The sequence below is a fragment of the Musca vetustissima genome, unplaced genomic scaffold (assembly GCF_032173495.1).
Source record: "Musca vetustissima isolate MV318-11 ecotype Yass unplaced genomic scaffold, APGP_CSIRO_Mvet_v1 utg5835, whole genome shotgun sequence".
In the NCBI taxonomy this organism is placed as follows: domain Eukaryota; kingdom Metazoa; phylum Arthropoda; class Insecta; order Diptera; family Muscidae; genus Musca; species Musca vetustissima.
In genome coordinates, this window is record NW_026883122.1 from 374,193 (window position 1) to 401,617 (window position 27,425).

General features: G+C 34.0%; 2 protein-coding genes across 2 annotated transcripts in view; both read left to right on the forward strand.

Annotated features, from left to right (window-relative positions):
- LOC133329870 (corticotropin-releasing factor-binding protein) overlaps window positions 1–9,690 on the forward strand; it is an 89,712-nt gene extending 80,022 nt beyond the window's left edge. The window contains exons 3-8 of the mRNA XM_061538330.1: window positions 4,084–4,319; window positions 4,457–4,563; window positions 7,507–7,625; window positions 7,691–7,851; window positions 7,922–8,024; window positions 9,543–9,690. Of these exons, the coding sequence (XP_061394314.1) occupies window positions 4,084–4,319; window positions 4,457–4,563; window positions 7,507–7,625; window positions 7,691–7,851; window positions 7,922–8,024; window positions 9,543–9,682 (866 nt within the window). The 3' untranslated portion in view covers window positions 9,683–9,690. The remainder of the gene's footprint in view (window positions 1–4,083; window positions 4,320–4,456; window positions 4,564–7,506; window positions 7,626–7,690; window positions 7,852–7,921; window positions 8,025–9,542) is intronic.
- Window positions 9,691–18,370: 8,680 nt separating this feature from the next.
- On the forward strand, window positions 18,371–25,689 carry LOC133329874 (sphingomyelin phosphodiesterase-like). The gene is made up of 6 exons (XM_061538335.1): window positions 18,371–18,482; window positions 22,324–23,233; window positions 24,430–24,964; window positions 25,031–25,213; window positions 25,283–25,432; window positions 25,495–25,689. The coding sequence occupies exons 1-6, from the start codon at window positions 18,371–18,373 to the stop codon at window positions 25,687–25,689; spliced, it is 2,085 nt and encodes a 694-aa protein (XP_061394319.1).
- Window positions 25,690–27,425: the final 1,736 nt, after the last annotated feature.

The window sequence follows — 27,425 nt, forward strand, 5'->3', positions numbered from 1 at the left end:
ATAACAAGTGCAAAAAGCGTTAAGTTCGGCCGGGCCAAATGTCATAGAATTTTACGCTGATCAAGAATATACTTTATAGGGTTGATTAATTTATAATAGGGTTGATAATACTATGGCGGAAGGTATAAAAATTTGACGTATGCCGAATTTGTCCATATACTCGCCAAAATCCTTCATCCCGAAAAAAATTGTTCTCTCCCGACAATTTTATTTTTATTTTTTATTTTTTTTGAAACATCTGACCTTCAAAAAGAGTACATTTTTATAAAAATCAATAATTAATACATCCTTCAAAAATATTTTCTGCCAACTAACTATGAATAAAATCAGTTATAAAAAATAATTCGACTATCAATTAATTTGCTACTGATGGGTGGTAGCTAAGAACACATGAGCACTCCTAACCCCCAATACCAATTTCAATATTTTACGACCACTTTATAAATATTTCCTTGTTCATAGTAAACATTTATTGGCATTTTTATGACTTCAATGGCACAATTAATCATCGTTGTACTTGGGGGCTATGTTAACTTAAGTGCGTAACAACTATAACAATATTTCATAAAATATAAAATAAGCCAATAGATTTTAATGGCAATTAGTATACATTTTGTTTGGCAAATTGTTGCAAAAATAATATAGTTTTCTTTCATATTAATTTTGGCTTTAAGACACCTCACCAACCCACCACTAAAAATATTTCGTCCTAACGTATGGTCATCAAATAAAACCCACATTATTTTTTTCTATTAACATTCATGATGCAATGTGTTTGGCTTCTCGGTGTTCCATAAATAGATAAATGTATAAAAATAGGCTTTATGATTACATTTTTCACTTACCCCAAACGACGACATACGGAGACAGCATTACCGTCCAGATCTGAAATTAAATACATAAAATATTTTGCAATTTAATATTAAGCTGTATTGGACAAAAGTCAACTGGTATTTATCAATCGTTGAAGGTTCAAAATGAAATCCGATAGCCATAAACAAAATATTCCGAATTATTTAATAAACGAGAAAAAGGAAATCGTCTCTCTTCCTTCGACTGTGTGTGTGTGCGCGCGAAATAAACAAATAATCAATGTGGGAAGATAATTGCGTATCTTCACGTTATCAATTGTGGCCTATAGATCGACTCAAAATTACACAAAAAATTAAGTTTTCGGTCCACTTTACCGCAAAACTATTATCTGATCATCACCAAAAATTGTCCTTGACCATACCTGGATCCTCATGAAAAACTTCAAAGCGATCAGCTCTATATTTCCGCCCTCTAGTGTGGTAATGGGTTACTAAATAATATATGAATACGTAACCACCTGTAAATATTTATGTGTAACTCCCACATCCGGGTACATACGACAATATAAGTGGTACCGATTTAAAGGTCAACTACTCCTGTTCGATATATTATCAATATATACGCTATAGAAGAAAAATTTTGTCATTTTTCACACAAAAGACAGGGTCCATTTGACCCGCTAAATATTGACCGATCTTCATCAAAACAGGCACGATTTTTCTTTGGTCCGATCCCCTTCTCCTTGTAAAAATTCGCAATGTTTGGGCCATAATTGCGGCCACTTGAGCGGCCAGAAAATCAGACAAAAATAAAGTTTTTGGTCCATTTCACCCCCTAAATATTAACCGATTTTTATAATATTAACCGATATACTTAAAGGTAGGTCTAGGACCAATATTTCGCGGCGTTACAAACTTTTAGGGCAACACAAAGCTATAATACCCTGACAACACAGTTGTGTAGGGTGTTATTATCATATTATCATCTCTTGTATGTACCCAAAGTGGTGAAGGGTATCATATATCCGTCCGACCTTTGATTATTCCTTACTGGTTTTATTATATAAACAATTGTATACTTTTGTCACTGTATTCTGATGGTGTGTGGCCTTGAGAGGTCAACGTCCACCGCTAGAAAATATAGGTTTAAGGTTATATTTAAGGTTATATTTTAAGGTTATATTTATATAACCTTAAACGTCAAACCTTGAGTCGCATATTAAAACAGAACAGAACATTTGGTGGATATGAATTCTAACCAGACTGATAACAATGATAAGCACCAGGCGATGCCTATGGTGTGACAAATGTAACCGGGTAGGGACACATTCGTCGAATTTAACTTTGCAATTTTTCAATTTTTCTAGAAATTTAAATTTAGATACATCTTAACATCATGTTAAGGCTCTAAGTCCACTTTTTATATTGGGGATTTTGGACATAATTTTCAGTCGAATTGTCTGTAGTTTGGAATTTTTGGTACATATGGGGTGGCACATTTTCCAAAAAAAATTGGTCTACTTTTTAGGGTTATCCCCAATATTCGAAATTGTGGTAGGTTTAGGCACGTTTTTCAAACTAATAGGCCGTAATTTTATAATTGGGACTCTAATTGGGTACAAAATCTCACCACCAAAAAATTATCAATATTGGTCCAAGTTTTGGACACCCATTTTTCGGTATTTTTGGTAAGTTTTTCAATCGAATATGTTCTAATTTGATATTTTGGATTTTCATTGGTTGTCCAATCTTCCTACAAAAATGATCTATATCTGTCCGCGATTTGGTATAGACCCCACAAAACCGTAGAGACAACATTTGATAATTTGAGGATTTCGGTACGTACAAGGTCTTAGACAGAATTTCCAATACCCTGTATTTTTGATAATGTATTTTCTCTTGGTAGTTATTTACCATGGCATAACACCCATATGGAAGTCCCCATCGATTTTAAAAATTTGACTGTGCATAAAAAGTTCGGCCCTGTCCAACTTAACAACGTTTTACTTGTTTTTATTCATATTTATTGAATAAATTATGATTCCAAAACAATATTTTTCTTCTAAATAATGTTAGCATATAAAAAATCAACAAAAGTACACATTTATTGCAGTAATATAAATGTAATGAGAGACAAGTCGTAAGAAAAATACCTAAGTCATTGAGAACACGAACAAGCAACAGAAAAAGCTCTAAGTGCCAAAAAACGTGTGTGTATCTCCGCAAATACTTTTTTTTATATTTTGCCTTTACGAAAATAAAATGCACATACAATACAAAAACAAATTGCATTTAAAGATATAAAAAATGTTTATTCAAAGGAAAGTTTGATGGTTTTTTTTGTCTCTTCTGAAAAGTTGTCACTTATTGCCTTTACAAGTTATGCCAAGGACCTAATTTGCTTGGTACCTACATGTCCGCTACAACAGTACTTGACTCTACTAATTTATCAGCATAATGCCATGTTTAGGGACATTGGAATCGTCATTACTACTTTTATACTCAGTGATTTAGCCATAACATTTCTAAATCCCTCAAATTAATTATTTCTATTGTCTTTAATCCTTTGATATTTAAATACTTTGCCACATTGTGCCGTCTACAGCAATCAAATTCACTGGTTCATACCCTAAAGACATTTCAATTGAAGTTACATGTGTCGAATGTCAAAGCCACAACGAAGACACAATACCCCTAGTTTATGATCTGGACAAAGCAGTACGTACTTCGTGTCTTAGACCGAACACTCGACCACACACACACTCATACATCCAAAATTATTCGCCCAAAGCTATTTCTTACGTTTTAATTGGATGTTGTGACATTAAGGAGTGCATTCAAAATATTCGTGTCAGTGTGTGTGTGTGTGTGTGTTTGACCAGTCACTGCCAGAGACAATTGGACATTTTGACATGTCAGTAGGAGTCATAATCTTATTCTTCTTCTTATTGTTATTATTATCCACAGAAGATTTCATATGGTAAAATAATAGCCATCTTTAATTATAATAAAACCAAAATCTCTTATTAGAAAATAAATGGATGTCACAGGTCATTAAATGGAAATGAAATATTCTTAAAATAAATAAAGAGAATAATAAAAATTTATTCCAAAAAACAATTGTGGCTTAAAAACTACTTTCTTTTCATTACTTAAATTATTCTTCTTCATTTAAAAATTGATGTTTTCTTTTTGTGAATTATTAAAACTTTAATAAATTAAAATTTCTTATCAAATTCTCTTCCCAATCAAACACAACACACTCACACAGATTGCATGCACGTTGCCTCAGAACCAGGTGATTATGCATTCAAAAAGCTACCGCCCCGTCCGGCGACTGCAGCAACGGCAGCATTATTTGGCAACACCGATGATACGGCTGCCATACTCCAATTGGAGGAATCCCTGCAGGTTTGCGGTCTTTATGTGATTGGAGAACCTGATACAATCGTCGAGATAACGATGAAGTATTACGATGTCAATTGTGAAACGGGAGCACTGATGGCGGTAAGTATGATGCTGCTGTTGTTGGTTCAAGGTAGCCAAAAAGGGTTAAAGGTTAAAAGGTCAAAATTCAATTAAAAATTTAATCTCTATTTGTTTTCTTATTTGGACACGCATATACACACACAAACGAACTGCAGTTTGTCGATGGCTGGGAATTAAATGGCGAATATTTTCCCTCGCTAAGAGATCATCATCGTTCGTTGGAGGATAGAGTTCAGGAATTTTGTAATAACTACAAACAATGGTAAGTCAATTTTCAGTTTGTTAATGAAAGTTGAAATATTTCCCGCAGAGTAAATTAATTTAAGTTTGGGGGCAAGAAATTTTCTTAAGGCAGCGCCTTAAGAGACCAAAATTGTAGTGACAAAATTAATTTTACCTAAACCAGGTTAAGAAGACAAATATTATGTTATGTGGGTCACAGTTATAAATAAATTTCAAACCCAACATTTAACCAGTAAAGTAAGGTCCAAAAGTCGGATGGGGTCAACTATATGATACCCTTCACTACTTTGGATATATGCAATATCCTGTAGATAGTACAGACATATAATGTTCAGGGGACCATTGGAATATGATCGGGTGAAACTAAATGTGTGATCTACATAGATATTTGAACCAATTAACAACCCATACACATTCTGAAATCTATGAAAACTTGCATGTCAATCGGATTCCTTTGTGTACCACAATTTGATCACGTGTATGTGGAACAGACGTAGGCTCCTCGGAGAACCATTTACATAAAATCTGACGAAAATATATATGGAAAATATATCTAAATCTGAACTGATTTCCACAAAACTTCGCATACATCAATGTGGACCTATTTCAGTACTCTGTGCAAACTTTTGTTTAATCGGACAAATAGTGGGTGTTTGTTGCATCATTTAGATAAAATCGGGCAAAAATGGGAGCTATATCCAAATCTCAACCAATTTCAACAAAATTTCAAAGACAACTATGCAAAATTTTGTATCGATGGGACAAATATTGGAAGTTTATTGCACTATTTACCAAATATCGGACGAGACTATATATGGGAACTATATCTAAATCGGAAACGATTTCCAAAAAAAACTTCGTATACATCAATTTGGACTTACTTCAATACGCTGTGCAAAATTTCGTATCAATCGGACAATCCTTCGAAGTTTGGTGAACAATTTATATAAAATCGGACGAAACTATATATGGGAGCTATGTCTAAAACTGAACCGAGTTTAACAAAACTTCACGAACATCAAACTGGACTTAAGTCAGTAACGCTGTGCAAAATGTTGTTTCAATTGGACAAATATTGGGTGTTTGGTGCAACATTTAGATAAAATCGGACGATAATATATATGGGAGCTATATCTAAATCTGAACCGATTTTCAATATGGTTCGTGAGCTGTGCCAAATTTCATCTAAATCGGATCATAAATGCAATCTGTACTTTGTTCACAAGAATGCTTGAACAGACGGATAGATGGATTACAAGCCGAACTATTCAAGACTGGTGGTCAGATACTGGTAAGGAGCATGCACCAGCTGATTAGCAGAATTTGGCTAGAGGAATGCATACCCAATGATTGGAACCTCAGCATCCTGTGTCCCGTGCACAAAAAAAGGAGTCAAGAGGATATGTGCCAACTATAGAGGAATTAGTATCCTTCCCATCACATCCAGCGTCCACGAAAAATACATCGACACTTTCCAACTTTTCGTTGACTACAACCTCGCATTCGACAGCCCAATCCACTCAGAGAATTTTAAAGCAAAGCATGACTTTGGTATTCCTCCCAAATTAATTCGGTTATGCAGGATAACTTTAACTGGCACAAGGTCAGCAGTTAAAGTCGAAAAGGACCCTTTAGAGCCCTTCAATACCGAACCAAAACAACACATGCTACTCGCCTACGCCGACGACATCGACATAATGGGTCGAACATTGCGAGCGGTAACAACCACCTTTGAACGAATTGGGAAGGAATCTGCTAAAGTGGGACTGGTAGTAAATGGCGAGAAGTCCAAGCTGATGGTATCAACGTCGTCCAGTAGACGTGGACCAACTATGGAGCTTGAGAACTACAGTTTCGATGTAGTCAACGATTTTATATACCTCGGTACCGCCATAAATAAAATTAATGAAATTCATTTTGAAATTCGGAGAAGGATAGTGTTGACCAACAGATGCTACTCCCGCCAGACCAATTCACCCCCTACAAGACGCTGATACTACTCGTGTTGTTAAATGGATCTGAAGCATGGGTACTTGCGCAAGCAGATGAGGCAGTTTCGATGTAGTCAACGATTTTATATACCTTGGTACCGCAATAAATAAAACTAATGAAATCCGTTTTGAAATTCGGAGAAGGATGGTGTTGACCAACAGGTGCTACTCCCACCAGACCAACTCACACAATACAAGACGCTGATACTACTCGTGCTGTTATATGGATCTGAAGCATGGGTACTTGCGCAAGCAGATGAGGCAGCTTTTGGAGCGTTTGAGAGAAAAAATTCTCCGAAAAATCTATGGGCCGATCTGCGTTGTCGGTGAATATCGAGTTGCAGCGACTACTGTTATAAGAATGGATGAGGATGCCCCAGCACAAATGGCATTTAAAATCGAACCAATGGATGGCTCAAACAGAAACGGAAGGCCACGAATTAGATGGAAAGATCAAATGGAAGAGAACATTTCCAAACATGGTCTTTCAAATTGGAAGAGCTGCGTGCAAGACCGACACGAAAAATTGTTAAGCTTCACTTGTGGAACAAATGTTCTGTTACAAGCCAGCTAAGTACATAAATTCTGTCTACGATAGAGCACTTCAAAACCTTTCAATTTATACCAGCTGGTTTCGGACAATTTCGTAATAGTATTTCCGATTTTACGGTTACTGGTCCGTCTCACTGAAACCAAGGTTAGAACTAGTTTATGGTTATGACGAATAAACCAAAGCTTAGTCCTCTAAATCGGAGACCTCCACATTAGCTAAAACCGAAAAAAACATAACCTGAATGGGCAAACGTTCAAGATGGCTCTTAATAATGTACATTGATTTATATTTGCAAAAAAACACTTGAAAATCCAATATGAATACCGAAAGGGTCCAAAGAGATATATACGAATATAAATTCTTTATTTCTGAAACACAAAATACGCAATTATAATCTTTGTCTTCTGTCTATTTCTAGGCCACGATTGTCGGGTAAAAAATTCTTCCGTTCCAGTCAAAATGCTGCACTTCTTCAATATCGTATACCGGTGAAGGGTAGCTTCATTGCCAATGTTCGCTTTCATAAAATTACGCAACGTAAGTAAAATAAAGAACTACCCTAGGCTTCGAAGAAAATTATTTAATCATCCTTTCTTTTGTAGCCTGTAACATTTTGGTCCAGGACATTGATGCCTTATATACAATTGCAAATTATGGCCACAATCGTAATTGTACCATATCAGCCCTATTTCCCGCTGTGGTGTCTGTGGCCAATCTTAAAATTGGTGGCAAAGCTGTCAGACAGGATAAACCGAATTATGATGTGGGTATACAGCCGACAGGGGATTTAAATTGTAACATTATTTTCATTTTGTTACATTAATTCTTTGCAGTGTGGCATGTTTGCTGACCGTTTAGAAGTTGGTGGCTCATCGGGTTTAGATTCAACGGGCATGGAAAAATCAAGTGAAATTTGTGGTTTGGCCACGGAACCAGGTAAATATATGAGACGCAATTTAAATAAAAATATGAAATATAACCAGTAAGGAAAGTAGTAAAGTCGGGCGGGGCCGACTATATGATACCCTTCACCACAATGGGTATATTAAACAGCATTATTACCATGAAATTGGATGAAATGAAATATGTGATATTTATATAAATGTGAATCGGACTAGATCTATCCATAAACAAGTCATTCGTTTGGGACAAAAGTATGAAAATCGTCTTCAAACAAATATCAATAGGTCATCCGTTGGGCTATGTCTGTACTTCTAGAAAACGTAACTACGTTATTGTAGGCTCAATTTTGTACATTGTGCAAAATTTGATGTCAATCTGACAAACATGAGGAGTTTGATGTACAATTTACTTAAAATCGGACGAAAATATATATGGAAGCTATACCCAAATATGAAACGATTTCAACGAAACTTGACACAGGTTAAGTTATACTAATTTCGGTACGTTTAGTTCCTATCAGCCATATATTGGTTTCTTGGTGCGTCAATTACTTCATATCAGCTATATCTAAATCTCAACCGATTTTTACGAAACTTGGCACACAAAATTCTGGACTAAATTCAGTACGTTATGCAACATAAGAACTTTGGCACATTATTTAAATAAAATCGGACGAAAAAATATATATCTAGATCTGAACCGATTTTCATGAAACTTGGCAGACATCGCTATAGGCTCAATTCAATATGTCATGCCAAATTTCGTGCAAATCGAAATATATATGAGAACTTTGGTGCAACATTTACCTTAAATCGAACAAAACTATATATGGGAGCTATATCTAAATCTGAACCGATTTTCTCGAAACTTGGCACACATCATTCTGGACCTAATTCAGTACTCTGTGCCAAATTTCATGCAAATCGAAAGATATAGAGGGACTTTTGTGTACCATTTACCAAAAATCTGGCGAAACTACATATGGGAGAGCTATATCTAAATCTGAACCGTTTTTCTCGAAACTTGGCACACATCAATCTGGACATAATTCAGTACGCTATGCCAAAATTCGTGCAAATCGAAAGATTTTCAGGGACTTTGGAGCACCATTTACCAAAAATCGGGCAAAACTATATATGGGAGCTATATCTAAATCTGAAACGATTTTTCCCAATTTCAATAGGGTTCGTCCTTGGGCCAAATAAATGAGCTTTACCAAATTTCACCCAAATCGGATTATAAATGTGACCTGTACTTTGTTTACAATTTAACATAAACAGACAGACGGACAGTCGGACGGACGGACATGCATAATTCGACTTACAAAGTGATTCTATGCATATTCTCAAAAGGAACCATGTGTCTATCTCGTTTATTTTTGTCTGTTACAAACATATACACTAATTATTAATACCCTGTACCACAGTGTGGTGAAGGGTATAAAAATAGATCAGTAATTTTATAAAGGTTTTATTTTAAATTAATTTTGAAATCAATTTTTTGATTAATTTAATTTTAACTAAATCTTTAATTTTTGTATTAATTTTCCAGGACCAGAACAAGCCATCTTTTGCGGGGTGACCACACTACGTTTGGTATCCACGGGACGTTTTCAAAATCAAGCAGCTGTAATGATACGCAAAGCTGACGAGCATGATCTAGATAAAGCCACATTAATTTGTGCCCTATAAATGATTGACCGTTAAACCATTGTAACAGCAAAAAAATTAATTAGAAAATATTAAAATAATACCCAACCTAAATGATAAATATTCCAGTATTATGTAGTTGTAGACTTTATGACCCATGAAACAACAAAGAGATATCAAATTTTAACCATCCTCTCCCCCCTTAGCACGTTATCATAAATATTTTTTAAAATTATATTTTAATTTAAATTTGATGTACAATTTAAAAATCATAATGTATATAGAACACTAAACATTTAGTTTTTTTTATTTTTAATTTTTATTTACACAACGTACAGTGGTTAAAAATCGAAAACAGTAGGGAAATAATTCCAAAAAAGATTGCTTATATACTTGTAATAAATATATTCCAGCAATCAGTCTCTTAGTTAAAATATGAACAGCCATGGGACCTATTAGAAAACTCATTCCTGCAAATAATGTATATTTTATTTTTCCGAATTATTTCCCAACTGTTTTTTGATTTGCAAACCACTGTCTTCTGCCACATATCTTCAAAACAGTGGCACATAAAACAAAATTATCAATTAAATCAAACAACAAATGATTGTCCAATAAAAACAATTAAAAATCCCATAACCATATATAACAAACAAAATAATAAATATATATACAAAGAACACGATTATATCTGTAAGTATGATTGCAACATTTGAACAAAAAAATCAATAAAAAATTATCTGACTGTATTAAACAATGTGACAATGTTTCATTTAGCAGAAAGGAGGTATATAAATCAAAATGCTATAATATAGATGATAGAGCATTCATTTTGATTATAAATAATCTCAATGTTATTAAAATATATACTGATTGTATTTTACCAAGCAATAAGAAAGAAAGCCGACTGGTCTGAACTGTATTTATCTTCCATCTAAGGATCCAAAATATCCACAATTCGGATAGTACCGTTCCATTGAACATATATATTCTACACTAAAAACTTTAAAATACTTGAAACCGATCGAGATCCTTTATGAGCTGTTGTGTGAAAGCATGGACCAACAAAGAAATAAGAGATCTTTTTGGATCTTGGAAAGGGAGAAACGAGTTTAAAATGTTAAAAAAGTGTATACATATATGACATTTTTCACACCAAACATTCCAAGGCATATTAGAAAGCTATACACAACATTACAAAGCTCTATATTAAAAACCTGTGAGCGGAGCAGTATAGTCGGACGGACCTACTATACGTTTCAACGGACCTATATTCCAGGCCTGGATACCATTTCGCGACATTCTTGACCTATTAGAGGTCAGCAGCTCATCTTTATTACCCTGAGACCTTTTTTCCAATTCATGTTTTCAAATGTTGTTGTTTTATACCCAAAAATCTTAGGTCACTTGACCCTCTAAATATTGACCAATTATTATTAAAACAGCAATTCGAATATGTTAGCCAGATCCCCTTACCCGTGTAAAATTTGTTGTAATTTAAAATTTTCATATATAATTTAAACCAGTGAGCGGAGCAGTATAGTCGGACGGGGCCGACCATATGATACCCTACACAACTTACACGAAAAACTAATTTTCGCCTCTTACACGAAAACTTGCAGCCTCTTGACCGACTAGAGGTCAAAATTTTTTACTAATATTCAGTACAGCTATTTTAATTACTTGTCCAGATTCCCTTCACAGTGGGTTGTGTTGTTATTCGGCTTTCAATTGTGGCCAAAAACCGACTCAAAAAAAATAAAACAAAATAAGTTTTCGGCCCACTTCATCAGCGCTATATTTCCGCCCCCCAGTTTGATAATGGGTACTAAATAATATTTGAACACGTAAGCACCTGTAAATATTTACGTGTAACTCCCACATCCGAGTACATAAGAATATGTATAGACCTGTATTTAAATAAATCTCCCATAAAACAATATAATTGGTATCGATAATATATCTGTGAGGATAAGTCCTTCAGGAGTAAATATATACGCTATAGGATACAAATTTACAAAGGTATTTATCCACTGCCCATCTCTATCCATGCTTCACAGTTCGGCTGCGTATTCAGGTTGGTATTCTGTATTTGGGGGAATTCAAACAAAGCCTTTCTAGTGGTCAGCCTATATGAGAATTTGCAAAACTCAACTTCCTAGCGTTGGCATGTTTCCTTGTCAAAATTGGATCCTTTTTACTAATATTCAGTACAGCTATTTCAATTACTTGTCCAGATTCCCTTCACAGTGGGTTGTGTTGTTATTCGGCTTTCAATTGTGGCCAAAAACCGACTCAAAAAAATTAAACAAAATAAGTTTTCGGCCCACTTCATCAGCGCTATATTTCCGCCCCCCAGTTTGATAATGGGTACTAAATAATATTTGAACACGTAAGCACCTGTAAATATTTACGTGTAACTCCCACATCCGAGTACATAAGAATATGTATAGACCTGTATTTAAATAAATCTCCCATAAAACAATATAATTGGTATCGATAATATATCTGTGAGGATAAGTCCTTCAGGAGTAAATATATACGCTATAGGATACAAATTTACAAAGGTATTTATCCACTGCCCATCTCTATCCATGCTTCACAGTTCGGCTGCGTATTCAGGTTGGTATTCTGTATTTGGGGGAATTCAAACAAAGCTATTCTAGTGGTCAGCCTATGTGAGAATTTTCAAAACTCAACTTCCTAGCGTTGGCATGTTTCCTTGTCAAAATTGGATCCTTTATATGACCGGATCTACAAGAGCGTTATTAGGCCAATTCTAACTTACGCGTCTGTAGTCTGGTGGACAGCAATATACAAAAAAATGTAATAACACTACAGAAAGTCCAAAGAACTTGTTGTCTAGGCATATGTGGGGCAATGGACAACAGCAACTAGGGCACTGGAAACTATATTGTATATACACCCAGTTGACATCCAAATAAAATACGAAGCGGCCATCGCAGCTTTAAGACTTAAAGCCATGGACGAGTGAATCGGCAACGGACACTACACACCGCACGAAAATATACTACAGGCTACAATCGGACACTCAATTAACCACTTTGAGTCAGATCGAATACCTGAAACAAGAGTAATCACATTGTGTGAAATTCTGATACCGGACAGAGACTCATGGAACAGCGGAACACTAGCACATATGTCTCCGGGAAACTGTTGTTACACGGATGGCTCCCGGCTAGCGGGAAAGACGGGACTGGGACTTTTTATTGAAGAACCGGGGACTGAAATCTCACTTCGCCTGCCAGATAACAACACAATCCTAAAGGACTTCTGTAAAAACACAGAATTCCTAGAAGAATAGGGAGACCAAACAAAAAATCTAAAAATAATGCCAATCTAAATACCTTTCCTTCCTAGAGCACACAACAGACATCCTATGGCTTAAGTGTATGTCCCATAACGGACATGTGGTGGTCTCAACCACCCCTCTTTTCAAACTAACTAACTAACTAACTATTTTTATGAACACAGCTGTATATACGGTTGTTTTATCTAAATTTAAATCGATTTTACCGAAACTTTACACATGTAATTTTAGACTCAATACGGTACACATTTCCAAATGTCTCCTCAATCGGACAAACATAAAAACGGACGAAAACCTATATAAACCTTATTCCACAAGCTGTTTAAAATTTTATGCAAATCGAACAAGCAAATGATCTTTGGTGCCCAAATGCACAGAATTAGTCGAAGTTATATATGGGAGCTATATCTAAACCTAAACAAATTTCAACGAAACATAATACACGCCATTTTTTACTCAATACGGTACGGTCTCAATTGGAAAAACATTGAGAGTTTGTTGTAGATATATTTTAATCTGAACCAATTTTCACCAATGTCAATAGGGTTCGTCCTTAGGCCAATTAAATGAGCTGTGCCAAATTTCAACCAATTCGAAACAAAAACGCGACCTGTACGTTGTTTACAATTTAACATCGACAGATAGATGGACGGACGGTCATAAATAAATCGACTCAGAATGTGAATCTATGCATATTCTCAAAAGGAACCGTGGATATAATCCAATATAAAGCGAATTTTCAACATTTGGAAATTTGATATGAAACTAATGAAGTATACCATTTATTCCATCGCAATATTTTACTAAACATACTTTAAATCCGAATATGGAGTCTACAGGGCAACTTTACTGGCAACTAAATACACATACGTATTTATCAAAGAGTTGGCCATATGTGGGAGGTGCCAGTAAAGTGGCCCAATAGACTTATATAAAGCGAATAGTAAATCCTGTGTGGTCTAAACATAGCAGACCTTAATATTTATACTAAATTTAGATTTAGTGCAATTGTCGGCTATATGGGTCCATCATATATTGTACTATTGCCACAAATTTTTTTTTTTTTTTTTTTGATTTAATTCGATTCTACACTAATTCAAGAATGTCTCTACAAAATTTCAAGTGAAAATCTCAGGAACTCTTGAAGATGCTGACACAAGAACTCTTGTGTCAGCATCAAGTGACGGCTAAAGGGCTTCTCAAACTTTAAACGCGTTTTTCTCTTTTGCGAATGGCGGGCACGATAACTCAAAAACTAATAACCCAATCGATTCCAAATTGTTACACGTTTCTCTGTGAGTGTATAGCTATCGTATGAACTAGGATAAAGCCAATCGGTGAAGATTTCCCTTATTTTTTAACTTGGTTTTTGGTCAAAAATCGGCGATTTTCCAAAAATATTTTTTTAAAGGTCCGCCATTTTGTTAATTTTAGAGCGAAGTCAATAATCCTAGTTCATACGAGAGCGAGACATGTACTCTTTCCAACAACTTTGGAATTTTCGGATTCCGATGTTCCGCCATCAAAAATAAGGAATTTTCTTTAATTACAAAAAACAACAACAAAGCAATAACAAAATTTTTTTGTAAATTATTTTTCTTCTCTTTTAAATCTTCAAATATATATGTGCAAAGTTACAAACCTTAATAAGCATTGGTATTGATTTACCAGCCCATTGAAATTATTGAAAAATTAAAATCGAGAATGGGTGGGGTTCCCTTTAATAGAAAAATCGTATTTCAAAATTAGACAGTATTTGCGTATATCTCTGCAAAATATAGGCTGAGGGCCAATATTTCGTGCCCTAATCTCGTGGTTCAACACAAGCCATATTTTTTTAATTGATTTTTTATATCCCTTTTTTTTAAATGTATGTATTTCAATAAATTCTGTATACCTTCCTTATTATTAGACCTCGGATTTTGCATATTTGCATATTTTTTAATAATGAAGATATCGAAATTCTGATTGGACACAAATTCGTTTCAAAGGATTTAGAATTATTTGAAGGGTTCATATTTTTTAATTTTTTGCATATTTGCATATTTTGCATATGCACGAGATATGCAAAAAATATGCAAAATATGCAAAAAATATGCAAAATATGCAAAAAATATGCAAAATATGCAAAAAATATGCAAAATATGCAAAATATATGCAAAATATGCAAAAAATATGCAAAATATGCTAGGTCGATATGCAATAAATATGCAAAATATATGCATAAAATATGCAAAATATATGCTAAAATATGCAAAATATATGCAAAATATGCAAACATATGCAAAATATGCAAAAATATGCAAAATATGCAAAATATATGCAAAATATGCAAACATATCCAAACATATGCAAAATATGCAAAATATATGCAAATATATGCAAAATATGCAAAATATGCAAAAATATGCAAAATATATGCAAAATATATGCAAAATATGCAAACATATGCAAAATATGCAAAATATGCAAAAATATGCAAAATATATGCAAAATATGCAAACATATGCAAAATATGCAAACATATGCAAAATATGCAAACATATGCAAAATATGCAAAAATATGCAAAATATGCAAAAATATGCAAAATATGCAAAAATATGCAAAATATATGCAAAATATATGCAAAATATATGCAAAATATGCGAGAAATATGCAAAAAAAAAATGAAAAATATAGGCAAAAATATGCAAAATATATGCAAATATGTGCAACATATTTCACAAATGCAATCATTTTAATCAAAAAAAAAAAAAAAAATTCAGGGTAGTTTTCGAATTTGTGTGCTTTCTTTATTTTTAACTTATAGAAATCTAATTGTGTATGTATGCGTTTCATGGTTCAACTGTTAGATTTTTGGGGCATTATGAAAAATTTGCTAAATATATGTATAAAACATGCAAACATATATAACCGTTATATGGCGATATACTAAAACGTGGACCGATATATCCCATTTCCAATACCAAATATCCTAGGAGTAATAATAATAATATATGTGCAAAAGTTCAAAGTTCTATCTTTAATATTGCGACCTAGCATACCGTGCATATATTTTGCATATTTTGCATATTTTGCATATATTTTGCATATTTCTGCATATATTTTGCATATTTTGCATATGATTGCATATTTCTGCATATTTTGCATATTTTGCATATTTTTGCATATTTTGCATATGTTTGCATATTTTGCATATTTCTGCATATTTTGCATATTTTGCATATTTTGCATATTTCTGCATATTTCTGCATATTTTGCATATTTTGCATATGTTTGCATATTTTGCATATATTTTGCATATTTTGCATATATTTTGCATATTTCTGCATATATTGCATATTTTTGCATATTTTGCATATGTTTGCATATTTTGCATATATTTTGCATATTTTGCATATATTTTGCATATTTCTGCATATATTGCATATTTTTGCATATGTTTGCATATATTGCATATTTTTGCATATGTTTGCATATTTTGCATATGTTTGCATATTTTGCATATTTCTGCATATTTTGCATATTTTTGCATATTTTGCATATTTTTGCATATTTTGCATATTTCTGCATATTTTGCATATTTTGCATATTTCTGCATATTTCTGCATATTTTTTGCATATTTTACATATGTTTGCATATTTCTGCATATTTTGCATATTTTTGCATATTTTGCATATTTTTGCATATTTTGCATATATTTTGCATATTTCTGCATATATTGCATATTTTTGCATATTTTGCATATGTTTGCATATTTTGCATATTTTGCATATTTCTGCATATTTTGCATATTTTTGCATATTTTGCATATTTTTGCATATTTTGCATATTTTGCATATTTTTGCATATTTTGCATATTTTTGCATATTTTGCATATTTTTGCATATTTTTGCATATGTTGCATATTTTTGCATATTTTGCATATCGACAATGCATATTTTGTATATTTTTTGCATATATTTATCGCATATCGACCTAGCATACCGTGCATATTTTTTGCATATTTTGCATATATTTTGCATATTTTGCATTTTTTTTGCATATTTTGCATATTTTGCATATTTTTTGCATATTTTTTGCATATTTTGCATATTTTTTGCATATTTTGCATATTTTTTGCATATTTTGCATATTTTTTGCATATATTTTGCATATTTTTTGCATATATTTTGCATATTTTTTGCATATTTTTTGCATATTTTTGACATGACCCCAAATATCGATCAATTAAAGCATGAAACGCCTAAATACAAAATTTGAGTCCAATCGGATAAAGCATAAAAAATATGCAAAAATCCGAGGTCTACTTATTATGTAGAACTGTCGGATTCGTACGAAACATTTTCTAAAACTATAGATAGTTTGTCAAATAATAAAAATATATCATAAAAATATATCATAAAAAGTAATATGTCTTTTATTTACGCTTACTTTTAAACCACCACGGAATCAACCCTGTATATTATAACGATTTTGTCATAATATTTCTCAAATTACATAGTCCAATGACTTTAGTTCCTTTGGGAAATCACAAGACTTCATAGTATACTTCAAAACATTCAAATTTTCTGTTGCCGTTTCCGGGAATTCTTATCATTATATCACAGAAAATAAATTGTTAGTCATTATTTTCTATTATCTATATTTTCAATAAGAGACTCTAATGACATATATTACCAATGCACTGATTTGCATTATTCGTCTATATTCAACGGTATCTATAAATTTTACATGGGTGAACTTGAACTACTGTTCAATTTCATATCACTTTTATTTCCTCCACTGATCGTCACTTGAGGCAAAGCAGTAACAAAAGGTTATTATTATTATTGTGTTTATTCACGTGAAATTGTAAAATATTTTAAAGCAACAACAAAGAAACATCAAACTACATTTAAAATAATCTTACCGTGGTCACACAGGTGCTATTCAGATAATATAAGTTGTTTATACTATTAATTATTTTGTATTTCCAAAAATTGATAAGACTTCTACTGTTTCTATTATATGTATTACCAGTTATGTTATTTCTATAATTACTTCAAGAGCGAACCCTCCCAACAACAACAACAACAACACCAATAACAAAACTATGAAGATTATCGATATCTTTATATACCATGACAAGAGCGAAGAAACCACCAACAAACACAGCTGAACTTTCCCATAGCGATTACCGTTTTTATGAATTTCAGATAGCGAAATTAATCGTTACTGCTAATCAGCGATACAATAATGATTAGGGATTTTTTAGAAAAAGGAAAAAAGTAGCAAAAATAATAATTCCGAATTATTACCAAGCGAATCTATAAATTATAGTAGATACTTTCAGTTCTCGTTTAGTTCGCTTTAACACGGTTTATTCGTTTAATCGATCTGCTTTCGAATATAATCATGCGGATTGTATTTTTACTTTCAACATTGTTGGCTACAACATTGGCCTTCAATTTACCCGGAGTGCCAACGGAATTTACTGCAAATGATGCTGTCCTATCTGCTGTATCAGGTAAGTGTGGGCGTGTGTTTGTAGTGAAATGTGAAAAAGTGCGAAATTTTGGAAAATTAAATTCGATAGCTGACGGAGACCTCTGTGATATAATCATCTAAAAGACCTTCAACAAATTTCATACGGAAGTATTTAAATCAGAAACAATTTTAAGAAATCTTGTCATACGTCATTCTAGACTCCATTCACTTTAGCTATGCAAAGTTTCATGTAAATCGGACAAAAATCGATTTCCTTTGAGAGCTGCACTTTGCTTATACTATATGAAAAGTGTTCAGAAAGTTTTGTCTATGTCTGCCGGCTTATTCTTCCAGCCTGAACCATTGGACACAGTCTTTCTCGGCTGGTTCAGGCTTCTCCTCATGTTTACCCTTTCGATTCATCTTCAAGGCTGGGCCATGGGCAATTTCCTTCCTCATCGTCGCACCAGGCACATTATCCATTAGCTGCTCGGTACGCTTGGCCCCCATCTTAATTTCCCAGGGCGACACATCCAAAATACTCTTCATTGCGGCAAAATAGTCGGCCCTTCTTGGTGGCTCAGCATATTTTTGACCGGTGCCTTCCTCTTTAAGGCTGAATCATCGGCAATCTTCGTCATAATCACTACTTCTTATGATGAACGTCACCTTTGTGACTTGTTCTTGCAATATCTTCTGTAGCTTTTGAAATAGTTCTCACTTCGTTATTTCATATTAATCATTTACTTCATTAATTATCTCTATTCTCCGAATATTATATAATATATGACGCGCAGTCGTTCACCAAGCACTCGAACAAATCCACATTATTTTCGAAACTCAATTCATTATGACTCCTTTCAAATTTCTGGATCTAAAACCATACAAAGCTTAAAAAATACATTCTTTCTAACTGAAGTTCGGTATGTGCCGAGTCTCTGTCTGGTTCATCTTATAGGGTAATGGACTCCATAGCCTCCTCCATTCCATCTGCAGCCGCTATGCCCACCGCCTTCTTCCTTGACGCAGCCCCCTTTTAACACAGTATTTCGCATTCCAATTTTTTTTATTTCCTTGGATTTTCCACCAAGCTGACAGCATTTCCTCGACCTTTAAGGTAAATTCTTGAGCATCAATTTTCTCCAAAATCGGAAATTGATTCGGCTTGAAGGACCAATGATAAAGGAGGGTTCTTTATGGTTGACACGGATAATTCTCCGCGGAGTGAATGCACGACTAATTCAGTCTTGGATAAGGGAATCCATAGCCTCCCCTTCTATCTGCAGCCGCTGTGCTCAGCATCGAAGCTTCTTCGACAATTTTACTCACCGTCACCGCCTTCTTCCTTGCCGCAGCCTCCTTCTGACTCAGCATTTTATTTCCTCGACCTTTAAGGTAAATTCTTCAGCATGAATTTTCTCCAAAATCGGACTTTGATTCGGCTTGAAGGACCAACGATAAAGAAGGGTTCTTTATGGTTGACACGGATAATTCTCTGCGCAGTGAAAGCACGTCTAACTCATTCTTTGTGAACAGCGGAAAAAAAAACAATTTTGGAGTGTGTGAGTTTGGTGGTGGTGGCGAGTTCCAATTTCTATTTTGATTTTATGTCTCCTTCTTCTTCGTTTTGTCTTGTCTCGTTTCTCGTTATTTACTTGCATGTTCACGTTCTACATCATTAGAACAACCATATTAAACATTCAGTTGGGCTTGATGTTCGCAAGAAATAATCGAAATAATTTGGAAAATACATATGAGAATTGTGTAACATCAATAATAAAGAAACACTGGAATGCAAAACTAGTCACACTCGAGTGAGTGTATCAACAGACGCAGTAGTCAAATAAACGGTTGCAAAAATAGCAAACACCGAATAAGGGGAGAGTCGGAGAACGATACCAAAACAATGAATGGTGGTTGTTGTTTTTTTCTTTAGAGGAATACATTTGTTTTTTGTCAAAATAGGAGTGAGAGAGGAAAATTTGCGCAAATAGTAAAGTAGAGCGAAGTAGGAAAATAGTCTTGATAATAATGAAATGTTTACATTTTTTTGGAAAAAAAAGTCGGAGAATGATACCAAAACAATGAATGGTGGTTGTTGTTTTTTCCTTTGGAGGAATACATTTGTTTTTTGTCAAAAAAGGAGTGAGGGAGGAAAATTTGCACAAATAGTAAAGTAGAGCGAAGTAGGAAAAAAGTCTTGATAATAATGAAATGTTTACATTTTTTGGAAAAAAATAGTGGCTTTCTCATGCTAAGAATTTTTAATTGTAGTTAAAGCGATATGCGTCTATGGGTCTATATGCAATGGGATATGCAAGCCATTCGAGGATACATTTATAAAATCTGTCCAAGAGGGAAGTGGCTCGACATAAGAACCAAAATCCGAATAAAAAATTCAGTAAAATTATGAAAATAAAAAGAACTTCGCAGGGGAAGCTGATCCAAATTTAAATATTTATATTTTTATTAACAGGTTTGACTTCGGCCTTGCTTACTGCTTGTTTTTTTGTTCGAAATTTTTAGAATGACAAGTGGTTCGAAACTCTTAACTTGGCACCATACAACAAAACAATGCGATATTTATAAGTACTTTAAAATAATTCTCAAGTACTTGAAATATTTTCTATGATAACACAACATTTGTTTATTAGCTTGTTCCGACATAAGGATGTGCAGTAATCTACATTTTCTAGTTATCAAAAATAAAATTTTACCTTTAGATTAAAGTGTTATTTTGCAATAATCAATTCATTGATGGTCTAAAGAATTTTTAAACTTTTGAATAACAATTCTAATAATGAGAATAACTGAATGAAGTAAGGTGGTTTACAGAATTACTGTCGATTCCGAACATTTTTTATATTAAATAAGTTGCTCTATAGACCTAATTTTTGGACTTAATTTAGGATTGTGGCTGATGGGTCATCGTCTTTGGATTTGATCCAGGTCTGATAAAAGTGTAACAATGTGCAAGTATGCATAAAATTTGGATATTTTGTACGCTCAATATTAGATTTACAAATATTCCAAATACTGACACTTTATGGGGAAGGTATCAGAAGGGGTGAACCGATGACTTTCTTCTTCGGACTTTAAAAAGGTTTGGTGAAATATTATATTAGAAAATATTGAACCTTTGTGGAGGAGGTGCTAGACGGAGTGGACCAAGAAGTCCCATCTTCAATAATTATAAAGGCTATACTGACAGGATGATCTGTTCGCATGATAGTATAAAATTATTAATTAGCACTAGTGCGGCGTCTCCTTTTGCAGACGGAAAGTAGTCGAAGTAATATTTGTATCCTTGAGAAAATTTGATATCATATATTATTTTTCAATTAATGTTCCGACTATGAATGCTTCTGTCTACTAAACATATAGTGTTTGAGTGCGTATGATTATTATCCACACGTATACGCCACTGACATTTAATGTATCAGAGATCGAATGAATATTGTCGCAACGTATTCGCAATTCATAAATAAGATATTTCCCAACATAAATTATTTTATTATTATTATTTTTTACGTCGTTTTATAATGGATTTAATATTGAAAATAGGTTCTTAACGTAAACACTAGAAAATGGGTGAGAAGCAAACCCTGGATAGTTAAAAAGAAATACATACAATTATTTTATCCGAAAATATATCGATTCATAATTGCGACCAGTTGGACCAGCTTCGTACCATCGAGCGATACAGCTCGATTGTAATTCCATATTTCGAGTTGCAACAACTCTACAGTTAATAATAATCTAAAATAAAAACCTATTTTTTGGTTGTCTTTCTGATATAGATTTAGGCTCTCCAGGACCACTTCGAAATGTGTATGAATTCATATAATTGTTATATTTCCCTCTTTTTTCCTCCATTACAGATGATATTGCCACCAAATTCGAAAAGGAATATATAAACTACTTAAAGACCGGCGTTGAATCGGCCGTTTTAAAACAAATCTCAACACAGCTATCTAAGGCCCATAGCAAAAAGGATATTTTCGTTAAGGAAATAAATGAATTGGGAGCAGCCGATCAATTCTTTGTTTGCACAACATGTCGTGCCACTTTGAATATTGTTGCACGCACATTCCGTGACCCTGAAGGTGAATTAAACGGCCCCGACAATAAACCAATTATGAAGAAAATTGTTTTGGACATTTGTGATCGTTTGAAAATCCAAACACAAGAAGTTTGTGAAGCCCTCTTTGAATCACATTGGGATATTGCGGAATATATTATTATGAATACCGTTATCGATTCGCGTGAAATGTGTGGCCTTTTCATGCAATTTAGTTTCTGTAATACGGGTCTACATCCCAACTATGAATGGACTTTGGATATTGATAACTCTGTGGCAGAGGCAACAGCACCCAAATCAGATATTCCCGCCAAGAGCGAAAAAGATTTGAAAATTTTACATTTAACTGATATCCATCACGACCCATGGTATGTGGCTGGATCATTAGCAGAATGTGATGAACCGTTGTGTTGTCAACGTCATAAGGATGTTGCTGAGGGTACAACGAAGGCTGCCGGTTATTGGGGTGATTATCGTGAATGTGATTTACCATGGCAAACTTTAGAGAATGCTTTCGATCACATTAAAAAGGAACATAAATTGGATTATATCTATCAGACGGGTGATGTTGTCGATCATATGGTTTGGGGTACATCCGATGAAAAGAATGAAGATGTCTACAGGGCGGTTATTGAAAAAATGTATGAAGTATTCCCCGATACTCCAGTCTATCCAACAATTGGCAATCATGAATCACATCCATTGAATATGTAAGTAATGTTTTTTATACTTGGGAATTTGAAATATTTTTATTTGTTGGTAGAGTGCGTATGATTACTGTCAACACGTATACGCCCATGGCATTTCATGTAACAGAAGTCGTATGAATATTGTCATAATGTATACGCAATTCATAAATACGAGATTTTGTAACTTAACAACTATTTTTAGGTCGCATTTTAATGGATTTAATGTTGAAAAATACGTTGTGAACGTAAAAACTAAAAAATCGGCAAGAATCAAACCCTCGATTTTGGATAAATTGTAAAATATTATTTATACATCCTTTAGAAAAATTTTCAGACGAGAAACATCCGTCGATGAATCTTTTAAAGCGATTTTGAAGAAGATAAATGTGGTAAAGCTGCTACATAGGTTATTGTGGTATACAAATATGGGATAAAACCCATTACCACCTCGATTTCTACGCCAATAGCAAATTTGCCGCATGCAGAGATCCGAACAGTCATTAGACCTTATTTTTATTCGAAAATAATAGATTATGATATCGAAATATTATTAATTGGGTCCCTGAAAAACCTGAAAATAATTCCAGACTATCATCCACGGAAAAATGAATTTTAAAAAATAAGGTTCAATTCTATATCGGTGACTCCGTCAAGAAGCAAATTTGACGCATAAGGAGTTATGAAAAAGCTGTTGAGAAGCATCTCCATATTCAGCTTTGCAATGTTAGGTGTAATGTATGGACCAGCGAGGTCACTGGACATTACTCTTTTCGAAAAGGTCAAAAGTTATGGATGATGGATTATGCAATCGATAGATGATTAATGGTATTTTGTTGGGGTTTGAAATGAATCAAAATTGGTTGAAAGTGTCTATTGGAAAGGCAACTTCAATTATGAAACATATTTCCAAATTTGTCGAATGTGAAGATCTGAAAAAAACTAAGATTTACTGTTGAGAAGTATGGAGATTCAATGTGTGACTGTTTTGGGCGGGTTTATGGTTCGGCGGATTGGTTGGACCGTACTCTCTTGTTATAGAGGTTTGATGAATGATTAATTAATCTGAAAAACGTTCTCTCGAATAAGATATCACTATTGGCCGTAGGGATAAATCGACTTTCGACTAGTCGACTTTTTGTTTTGAAAAGTCTAAAAGTTGACTTTTTCAAGATCGACCTTCAATTTTCTTCATATTTTATTATTATTTTCTTCTATAGGTTCTCTCCCGACTACGTGCCCGAACATGTAAACACCCGGAAATTATATGAAGTTTTGTATAAGATTTGGTCGAAATATTTGCCAGAAGATACAAAGAGCACCATTTTGAAGGGTGGCTATTATACCACTTTGGTTAAGCCCGGTTTCCGTATTATTGCTGTCAATAATAATGATTGTTATACCGATAACTGGTGGATATTCCATAATGGTGCCGATATGAAGACACAATTACAATGGTTGCATGAAGTTCTGCTGGAAGCTGAAAAAGCCAAAGAATATGTTCATATTTTGGCTCATATACCTAGCGGTGATGGTACCTGCTGGAATGTTTGGTCTCGCGAATATAATCGTCTAATTGCTCGTTTCCGTAATACCATCAGTGGTATTTTCAACGGCCATACTCACAAAGATGAAATGAATGTTCACTATTCGAATGGTCATGCTGTGGGTATATCATGGAATGGTGGTGCCTTGACCACATGGACCTATAAGAATCCCAATTATCGTGTCTATCAGGTGGAGCCAAGTAGTTATGTAAGTGGGGGGAATGGAAATAAAAATATTGAATAGTTAACTAAATTTTTAATTTGATATTTGCAGCAAGTTGTTGATCACGAAACCTGGATTTTCAATTTGACCGAAGCAAATAATGCTGGCCAAGGTGTAACCCCTAATTGGATTAAGGAATATACATTTTCTGAGGAATTCACCAACGTTTTAAGTCCTGCCTCAATTGATTCCTTCTTGGATACCATGGCCTCTAATCCAGATTTGGTTAGGAAGGTAAGGAGAGGAAGCAGATCAATATTTTTTTGGAAATAAATTTTAATTTCAAAAATTATTTATTTCTAGTTCTGGCGCTACAAAATGACTTCTGCTGATCCCAAATTGGCTGAAGGTTGTGGAAAAACTTGTCTGCTTAATACCCTGTGTCGCATTGCCACCACTGTAAATAATCAAAGAACACGCTGTGAGGAACTGAAGGCAATATTAAGTGATGCGGTAGGTTATTAAAGAAGGGTACTATTTATGGAGAGAAAATAATTGATTTTTTGTATTTTTAGATCGACAAGGAAAATAACGCCAGTTCAGAAGGTACCACCGCCACTACCACAGCTGGCACAACACCAAAACCTACAGTTTCGACCACAGAATCGGCTCCAGGTACCACACCCGGCGGCGATGGTGCCATGTCAATTACCGCCATTAGTTTTACAACATTGTTGGCTGCTATCTTTGCCCTCAACAATTTATTCTAATTATAAAATGTAAAATTAGGATACGCCATCCCAAAGGATTATTATTGTTTTATTTGAAATAAAATAATTAAGTAATTTCAATAAGATTAACAATTAAAGAAATATATATTTTAATTTTCTTCAAGAAAATTTGTAAATAAATAAAAAATGAATAAACATGAATAGAAAAATATATAACAAGTATAAAAGATTCAGTTGGTGTTGCTGATAGTTATATGCCCTCAGCCTATGACATACAGGGTGAGATAAAAACAAGTGAAAAAAGCGTTAAGTTCGGCCGGGCCGAACTTTGGATACCCTCCACCATAGGTATAGTAACAGATACTAGCATCGAAAATATAGGGTACATAACCAAAAGTGGAGCTATACCGAAAATTTAATGTACACCAAATATTAAAAATACCAAAAATCGGTAGGTAGGTAGGGCTAGGTCTAAATGTGGACTATAACGTTCAACGTTCTCGATATCCTCCGCAGGTGAAATAATTTCAACAGAGTGTTAGAACCAAACCCAAAACGCGGAACAAATCAGATAACTATTTTAATATAAAATGGGGTTATATGTGGACTACCCCTAAAAGGAGGTGAATATTAATAAACAAACTACAAACTACAAAATACCAAATTTCAGTGAATTTGGGGGTACCTTATTTATAATTTTTAGTGGAGATATTTGGTACCCAATAAAAACCCAATGTATCAAATTTCAGCGAATTCGGTTGAAAAACGCGCTCAAGAACCTCAAAATACCGAAATCTGGGGTACCCTTATATGGGGGCTACCAGAAAAAATGGACTTATATTTATAATTTTTAGTGGAGATATTTGGTACCCAATAATAACCCAATGTACCAAATTTCAGCGAATTCGGTTGAAAAACGCGCACAAGAACCTCAAAATACCGAAATCTGGGGGTACCCTCATATGGGGGCTACCAGAAAAAATTGACTTATATTTATAATTTTTAGTGGAGATATTTGGTACCCAATAACAACCCAATTTACCAAATTTGGTACCCAATAAAAACCCAATGTATCAAATTTCAGCGAATTCGGTTGAAAAACGCGCTCAAGAACCTCAAAATACCGAAATCTGGGGGTACCCTTATATGGGGGCTACCAGAAAAAATGGACTTATATTTATAATTTTTAGTGGAGATATTTGGTACCCAATAATAACCCAATGTACCAAATTTCAGCGAATTCGGTTGAAAAACGCGCTCAAGAACCCAAAATACCGAAATTTGGCGGGTACCCTTATATGGGAGCTATGTCTAAACGTGGACCGTTAAAGCCCATCTTCGAACTTGATCTGCCTGCATACAAAAGATGACTCTATGCTAAATTTTTGCGATCTATCTCAATTCGTTTAGAGGCTTTTAGAGACATGGCTATATCGTCATAGAATTTTATGCTGGTCAAGAATATATATATACTTTATAGGGTCGGAAATGATTATTTCGATTAGTTACAAACGGAAAAACAAAATTAATATACCCTCTATACTATTGTGGAGGGTATAAAAAACTGGAAATGAAGCGAGGAACCTCATTTTTTAACCATTCTTGGGTGGTGCATGCTGATTGCGATGGTGCTTCTTAATATTTCTTCCAAACTTAGTTCGAGTTCGAAAATGGGGAATATCAGTCCACTCCTTCTGCTACATTCCCCACAAAATGGTCAACATTGTGTAAAAAAATTAATTTTATAATATCATGCAAACGGACTATCCGATTTG